The sequence below is a fragment of the Lemur catta genome, chromosome 1 (assembly GCF_020740605.2).
Source record: "Lemur catta isolate mLemCat1 chromosome 1, mLemCat1.pri, whole genome shotgun sequence".
NCBI lineage: Eukaryota > Metazoa > Chordata > Mammalia > Primates > Lemuridae > Lemur > Lemur catta.
Genome location: NC_059128.1, coordinates 132688705 through 132697153, shown reverse-complemented (window position 1 = coordinate 132697153; position 8449 = coordinate 132688705). Strand labels below are relative to the sequence as shown.

Below are 8449 nucleotides of genomic sequence, written 5' to 3'. Positions count from 1 at the left end.
TAACTTTAAGCATAATTGATAACAGACACCTTTAATTTTTCATCCCCATTCTTTTGGCCGGCTTTCGCATTAATAATCTAAGCCATAAATGTTGGTAGCTATTGATCGAAATCCCCGGTGTGCATGCAAATCCATCTTAAAGTCCCCTGCCTTTCATGTGTGAGCGCTCAGGGGCCTCTCCTAGATCTTTTTATCGGGATCGACCCCCAATGTGCCTGGAGAAGACCCCGGATATGCAATGTGTGCTGATGGCCGTAAGAAAGCTGTCTGTCACATTCTGTGTGTGTGTGTGTGTGCGCTCGTGTGCACACTAGAGCGAGAGTTCTTGAGCTTTAACACACACACACAACGATGGGGAAGTTAAAGGAACAAAAGAAGGTATTAGACAAGAAGAAAGATGTGTAATGAGAGTATTAAAAATGTATAAGTGTAAAGGTGTCTGAGTCCACATAGAGAGATACTCGCATAAATAGTACATACAGACACATTTCCCAAATCCCCTGGCCTTTATCTTTCTGTTTGACCCAACAGATTATACTTTTAGTTTTAAAAAATACTTACTATGCTACTAGTTTTCAAAACCACCCATCATGCCTGTATTTTAAAGGTGGAAAGAAAGGAAGAGAGAGGAAAAGAAGGTAAATTTTGAAATGCTTACTAAATCATGTTGCTATGTTCAGGAGGACTAGGAGTGTGTGTGTGTGTGTGTGTGTGTGTGTGTGTGTGTGTGTGTGTGTGTAAATCTTAACAGGAATGGAGAACATCTAAAACTACCTGGAGAAAAAAAAAAGGACGCTCTAGCCAACCTTTTGTACTGTCTTCTCAAAGGCTTTTTCTGAGTTTACTATTTCTTGGCTGACTCTTCGGTCTAAATCTTAAAGCTGGGGGAGGGGAATGGGCGGGGGTGGGGTGGGAGGGAAAAGTCTGGCAGTACTATATAAGTGCATCAGGAGGAATTTTAAAACGACATTATTGTCGCTGGCAATAGAAAGACTCTGGTCATTCTACTTTAAAAAACAAACATCAGCATCTGCTTTTCCTGGAAACTTCGCTTTCTGCTTAAACCTTGTGCATTTTGCCTCCTGTGAAAGTGAAAGAGAAAAACGCGGTGTGATAGATCCAGATGCAAAAGAAAGCCAACTCGGTGGATGGTATTAGCTGTGACGAGGCATTGTTCATTGCTGCTTCTCGGTTACGTTTAAAGCCTGAAATATCACGAGATCCATTCAATGATCCTTCCCTCATTCAAGGGACAAAAATGTAATTTGCTGTAGCTCTGATTTCTTGGATGGAAATGCTAGCCTTAGATTTCAAAGGCAAGAACTAGACATCGCGGTTTGTACACACATTGATTAAGTTGAAGAGCGGTGATTACATCTGTGCTGAGTGCAACAGTAGTCCAGGGCTGACTTTTCAAATCCCAACCTCCTGAGTTACAGACTCTCTTAAATAGACTTCCTTAATTTCCGGATGCACTTCTTGAAATTCCCAATTCTCTTCAAAATTCCTGGGAAATTACAAAGGAGATGAGGGTGGGGGTGGGGAACCGTGACCGAGATTTCATCTTGTCAAGCAAACTACCTTTTTGTGTGTCTGATTCCTCTGTTTTTATCTCTTTTTTTTTTTTTTCTATTTTGAGCCATACCTGCTCGTGCTAGCCAGACCAGAGCAGAGGAAGCTGGAACTTTTGAATGTGAAGAAAGAAATTATTGTACAATTTTTTTGCAGGCTCAGAAATATCCGTTTATTCTTTTAATCATGCGGATGTGTCTATTTTTGGAGGAACAAGGAAACATATAAATGCCTGGGTTGCATTTATGTTGTAGTTGCAAACATAGAGCAGTTAAGAAGATTTTGCCGAATTTTGCAACGCAGCCAACAAACCGCCTTGGGATCGTGGTAATGCAACTGGGAAGACCCTTGCTCTCATTTGGCAATATTTTGGATATTCTTGAAAACGACACCAAAATATGCCTTAATTTGACTAAGAAGAGGTTAAACCACACTGCTATTCATCCAAAGTGATTTTGTTATAGCAGATGCTTGGCTTTCATGGAAAAACTGGGAGTTGTAGAAGATTCACCTAAACTACCAACCAAAGCATCATAGACCACTGAAATGGCCTGCATTGTACATCAGTACTTTCTTTTCATCCTTATTACGTAAAACCTCTGGAAGCACCTTGGGCGTTTGACATTTTCTTTTCTTTGCTGCAGAAGGAAGCAATCTGCTCCCTGGAATTCTGACCTGTCGTGAACAGGACCCTGGCAAAGGCTGTGCTGGGGACTCTAGGACGATCCCGCCTCCAATCCAGCCCGGTTAATTGTGAAAAGTGTACACATTTCTGGCTTATCTATGCTTTGTTATGACTCTGACGTGAAACTACCTCCTCCCCAGCCCACCCCCCAGCAAAGAACCGAAATCCAGTTGAATTGTTACAGTGTGTCGGAGCTGGAGCCTTGAACTGCTTCCTTGGTCAAATAACTTTGTTTCTGGTTGTAAAAAGGCATTTCAGGAAAAAAGAAAATAAAAGAAAAGGAAAAAAGGAAAATCCAGAGAAATTCCAAACGTAAGTCTGTACTGGGGTGGTTCACCGCGCGGGTTTAACTTTGGAGCTCCCAGCCGGTCTCCTTCCCCACTCCTATAAGGGAAATACCAGGCTATTCTCCACATTTTCGCTTAAGCTCCATTTTCAAAAGGAAAGGGGGTGGGGTGTATCTATTTTGGCTTGATAATGTTTTTTAAATGCTTTTCTTTGAAATTATAATAGCTGTATCGGTAAAATGCAAATAAAGAAAAAATAGGCAATATTTCTTTAAAGGCGAATATATGGTGCGGTTTTTTTTTTTTTTTTTTTTGAAGCGTACACGCACTGCTTCTGATGAAGTCTGTGAGTCAGGCTGTTTCTGAGCTCCGATAGTTTAATGGAAAGATTTATATACCGACTGTATTATTTACTTTGGGAGGGGAGGTGGCAGTATAAGGGTATGCTAATTAGTGGGAGATTTTGGGGGGAAGGGGTGGAATATCAATTTTTATTGCATCACCTGTCAGGAGTGTCCAATCAGCGCGGGCTTTAGGGGAATTAATTGATGAAGGTGTCTCCGGACGAGCTCACTTCACTCTGTCATTTTATTTGTAGCTAAAGCAGCGGCGGGAATAGCAGCTGCATTTCTTTCCTCTTTCTGCCTTCACATTCCATTATCATAGTGCTCCAATGGAGAAGGAAGGAATAGAGGGGCCCAGGTACTGATCTGCATCGGGGACTCAGACCACCACACTGGCAGATCAGAAACCGGATGGTTTTTTCCCTCTTTTTTAAAAAAACGAAAACCAAAAAAAAAGCAAGAATCAAGTCAGTGTAATTTCATGGGGTTTTTCCCCCCCCAATAATTTCGCCTAGAGTTTGGCACTCCCTTCGCCGGGAATAACAGTCTTTGTTATTTTATTAGCAGGATGCCTTGAGACACACGCAGCATCTGGCGGAGGATTAACATACATACATGTGTATGTATGCGTCACGTATATATTTACTGCAAATGGTGGGGATCATTTAGTGCCCGAGATGGGAGACCTGAAGTCAGGTTTTGAAGAGGTGGATGGCGTGAGGCTCGGCTACCTCATCATTAAAGGAAAGCAAATGTTTGCCCTCTCCCAAGTCTTCACGGATCTGCTGAAAAACATCCCGAGGACCACCGTGCACAAGCGCATGGATCATCTGAAAGTGAAAAAGCACCACTGCGATCTGGAGGAGTTGCGGAAACTCAAGGCAATCAACAGCATCGCCTTCCACGCCGCCAAATGCACGCTCATCTCTCGGGAAGACGTGGAAGCGCTCTACACCTCCTGCAAGACCGAGCGCGTCCTCAAGACCAAGCGCAGGAGGGTCGGCCGGGCCCTGGCCACAAAGGCGCCGCCGCCAGAGCGCGCCGCCGCCGCCAGCCCCCGCCCGGGATTTTGGAAGGACAAGCACCAACTTTGGCGGGGCCTGAGCGGAGCCGCGCGGCCCCTGCCAATCAGCGCGCAGTCCCCGCGCCCGGGCGCTGCCGCCGCGCGCCCCGCCGCCCATCTACCTCAGATTTTTAGCAAATACCCGGGCTCGCACTACCCGGAAATCGTGCGCTCGCCTTGCAAACCCCCTCTAAACTATGAAACTGCCCCGCTCCAGGGAAACTACGTCGCTTTCCACTCGGACCCCGCTTATTTTCGGAGCCTGCTGTGCAGCAAGCACCCGGCCGCCGCCGCCGCCGCCGCCGCCGCTGCCGCCGCCGCCGCCGCCGCCGCAGCCGCCGCCTACTACCAAGCGTCGGCGGCCGGGCCCCAGCCCAAGGCGGCGGCGGGCGCCGGAGGCCCGGTGAGCCTGAGCTACCGCTGCAAGCGCAAGCGCGGGCCCGCCAAGGACTGCCTGCTCGCGCCCCACGCCGGCGCCCGCCGCCTGCTGCTGCTGCCCAGGTCCTACAAAGCCAAGGCGGCGGCGGCGGCGGCGGCAGCGGCGGCGGCGGCGGCGGCCGCCGGAGCCACTTGCCTGGAGAGGTTTCATCTGGTCAACGGCTTCTGCCCGCCTCCCCACCATCACCACCACCACCACCACCACCACCACCACCACCACCGGGCCCAGCAGCCGCCGCCGAGTCACCACCCCCCTCACCACCACCGGCCGCAGCCCCATCTGGGCAGCTTTCCCGAGAGTTGCAGCAGCGACTCCGAGTCCAGCTCCTACTCGGACCATGCCGCCAACGACTCGGATTTTGGCTCCAGTTTGTCCAGCTCCAGCAACTCCGTGTCCTCGGAGGAAGAGGAGGAGGAGGGAGAGGAGGAGGAGGAGGAGGAAGAGGAGGAGGAGGAGGAGGGGGGCAGCGGGGCCTCGGATTCCAGTGAAGTCAGCTCGGAGGAGGAGGACTCGTCCACGGAGTCGGACTCCAGCTCCGGCTCCAGCCAAGTGTCAGTGCAGAGCATCCGTTTCAGGCGCACCAGCTTCTGCAAGCCTCCCAGCGTGCAGGCGCAGGCCAACTTCTTGTACCATCTGGCCTCCGCCGCCGCTGCAACCAAACCCGCTGCTTTCGAGGATGCCGGCAGACTTCCCGACCTCAAGAGCAGTGTCAAAGCGGAGTCGCCGGAGGAGTGGAATCTGCAGAGCTGGGCCCCCAAAGCGTCTCCGGTGTACTGCCCGGCCAGCCTGGGGAGTTGTTTCACTGAGATAAGGAACGATAGGGTATCGGAGATTACATTCCCACACTCTGAAATTTCCAGTACTCTAAAGAGAACTGACCTGACAATTAACTGCCTGGCAGAGGGGGCCTCTTCACCTAGCCCAAAGACAAACAATGCCTTTCCACAACAAAGAATACTCCGAGAGGCTAGGAAATGCCTACAAGCAACTCCTACTGCACACTGTGCAGATAACAACACAATAGCTGCTAGGTTCTTAAATAATGATTCTTCAGGAGCTGCAGCAAATCCAGAAAAAGAGTCCAAAATCCTTCATTGTCCTGAATTTGCTACGGATTTGCCCTCTTCACAAACTGATCCTGAAGTGGATGCAGCAGCACCAGCAACTAAAGCCGAGAATCCCTGCACAGACGCGGGCGATAAGACGTTGTCATTTCTGCACAATATTAAAATCAAAGTAGAAGACAGTAGTGCTAATGAAGAATATGAACCTGACCTTATTACAAATAAGCTAAAGTGCGAGTGCAATGATACAAAGGGTGAGTTTTACAGTGTGACTGAAAGTAAAGAGGAGGACGCCTTGTTAACCACAGCCAAGGAAGGTTTTGCATGCCCTGAAAAAGAAGCTCCTTCCTTAAATCCACTGGCTCAGAGTCAGGGCCTTTCATGCACTTTAGGTTCTCCAAAACCTGAGGATGGGGAATATAAATTTGGTGCCAGGGTGAGAAAAAATTACCGGACACTAGTACTGGGAAAGCGACCTGTCCTTCAGACACCTCCAGTCAAACCAAATTTGAAATCAGCTAGAAGCCCTCGTCCTACAGGTAAAACTGAGACACATGAAGGAACACTGGATGATTTTACAGTTATAAACAGACGCAAAAAGGTAGCCAGCAATGTAGCATCAGCAGTGAAAAGGCCATTTAATTTCATGGCAAATTTTCCTTGTCCACCATCACTCATTATTGGGAAAGATGGGGATTTGTGGCCGGCGTATTCCTTAAACACCACTAAGGATTTCCAACCTCCTCACAAGGCCCATCCTATATGGAAATGGCAGCTGGGCGGTTCTGCAATACCTCTTCCACCTAGTCACAAATTCAGGAAATTTAATTCATAAAAATGTTTTGGAAGATATTTTTTGAACCATATTACCTTCCTTTTGTTGTAAACTGCACAGGATGGTTTGTACAAGTCCATTAATGTGTTACACCCCCTTTGGAGTCCTGGTTTATCGCATTTTGAAGACAGAAATCGGATTACTTTTTTTTCATTGCGGGTTTTTTTTTTTTTTTTTGGAGTAGGGTGGGGGCGGGGTGGGAGAAGGGTTGGTTTACATTCCACAGACTACTTCAGGCTAAAGACTCAAGTAAAACTCAGTTATTACGGTAGAGCTGGAACACTTTACTGTTTTCAATGCTAATAATGCACCCGGTACCTCAATTCAACTGCTACAAATAAATGTCAAAAGGTTGAATAATAAATATTACAATGAGCCATTAAGTTTATGCACTAGATTTCAGACCTGAAAGTGTAACTGTTAATTCAGTGAAAGTTTGTTAGGTTACATAGTTACACAGTGAGGTAGCAAGAAGTTTCCTTGAGCCCAAAATGTTATTTTCTGGAGCTCCTGTTTGTGGGGTATCTTTTTCTTTTGACTCCCCTCGTTTTCTTTTCAAGAGTAGTTGCACTTAACTTTTTTATTTTTATTTTTTGAGCAGAAAGATTGAGGTGTGAGTCCTGATTGAATGCTGGTAAAAGCTGCCTCATATATACTGAGTAAAATAAATATGGAATTGTATTTTTTTTTTTTGTAAAGGGTGTGATTTTACTTTTAAAGCCACTGCTTGCAATTGGAAAAGTCCTTTTTGTGTTCTCACCCAAAGGTTTTAAAGAAGGCGACTCTTATTATTGTCCTGCTTATCTTGTGGTCTGAACATGACTCTTCAAACTCACAAAACAATTAAAATATCTCTCTTAAGAGCAGGATATTTTATGGTCTAACTCTTCATAGTGACAAAGCAGTAATTACAACCAAGAAAAAGAAAATGAGGGGTCAGAGTTAAAATACCCTCGATGAAAAATAACAGTTATTTCAGGGCTTTTTGGTACCAGAACTCAGGCACTTGGATTTTTATTACCTTATACTTTTTCTGCATCTCTCTAAACTTCTGTTTTCAGACCATCCTGTGTATAGAGCAGGAGAGTTTCTACTGCAAGTGACAATCAGAGGTGACTATCTATATTTGCACTTAAAATCAAAATAGTTCAACATGCAAATGCTAGGGTCTAGCCCTTGGTAAGGGCCATGCTGGTGTACTGTGTTGTGATGATGGAAGCAGTAAATCAAAATTATGGAAATTTGCACTGTTGAAAAGCATGCTTTAGCTTTATTTTCAATTAAAAACACTGTTAAAAATTCCTGGTTCCATACATTTCTACTTATTCCAGATTGAAGAACGGTTAACAGAATTGAATGGTTTTGTTGACATTTTCACTTGTAATGTTTTTGCTTGAAAGAACTGCATTTATTGGGTGTAGTGTTTTGTTGTAACACTATGTGATGAGGCCAGTCAGGTTCTGTGCTAAACACTGGTGGATTTCTTCCTAAATAACAACAAAACTTTACAAATTTGTTACAAATCAAGTACAAGAAGTTTCAGACTTAAGAAAATGAAGCAGAGATCAGTTGTTATTTTAATGAACATTGAATCTAATAATTTTTGGTCCACCTCCCTTAGTCTGACAAATTATATATCTCAGGTCCTTGCTATCCTAAATCTCAGAAGTTGAATCTATAGATCATAAATCACAAAGCAAAACAAAACACCAATGAAATGTTTACTGTGTGAATTTAAGTCACTATTTCTCATGGAAATTCAGTCTTTTTTTTTTTTTAACCTTTTAATTCCTACTCCCTTTGAAATTTTCCTTTTGTCTATAAATGTTTCTGATAGATCTGGATGGTTTCAGCCCCTAATTGCTGAATATGCTCTGTGGTTTTCCTCTTATTGTAAAGGACAGAGGCTGAAAATACCTGCATCCAAATACATTTGGATGGAGTAAACAGATGCTTTGAACTGCCTCCCTTCCTTTCCTTCTTGAATGTTGCCAGATGTAGGTTCATTGGATCCTTTTTTATTGGAATGGTAGATATGGTCAGAGCAAAAATTTTGGGGGTGTTATCCTTGAATTCTTGTTTGTATATAATTCCAAAGGCCAGTCAATGTTACAGTTAAAGTTTGTACAATTGGCTTCATAGTCTGAGTTCTTTCCTCTT

General features: G+C 45.0%; 1 protein-coding gene across 1 annotated transcript; it reads left to right on the top strand.

Moving 5' to 3' along the window:
- Nucleotides 1–3136: 3136 nt before the first annotated feature.
- On the top strand, nt 3137–6443 carry SKIDA1 (SKI/DACH domain containing 1). Its single transcript, XM_045534563.1, has one exon. The coding sequence runs from the start codon at nt 3566–3568 to the stop codon at nt 6287–6289; it is 2724 nt and encodes a 907-aa protein (XP_045390519.1). The 5' UTR covers nt 3137–3565; the 3' UTR covers nt 6290–6443.
- The last annotated feature ends 2006 nt before the right edge of the window (nt 6444–8449 follow it).

Bases quoted from the DNA above. Each gene is read 5' to 3' on its own strand.
- SKIDA1 (XM_045534563.1), top strand. From the start codon at position 3,566: ATGGGAGACCTGAAGTCAGGTTTTGAAGAGGTGGATGGCGTGAGGCTC.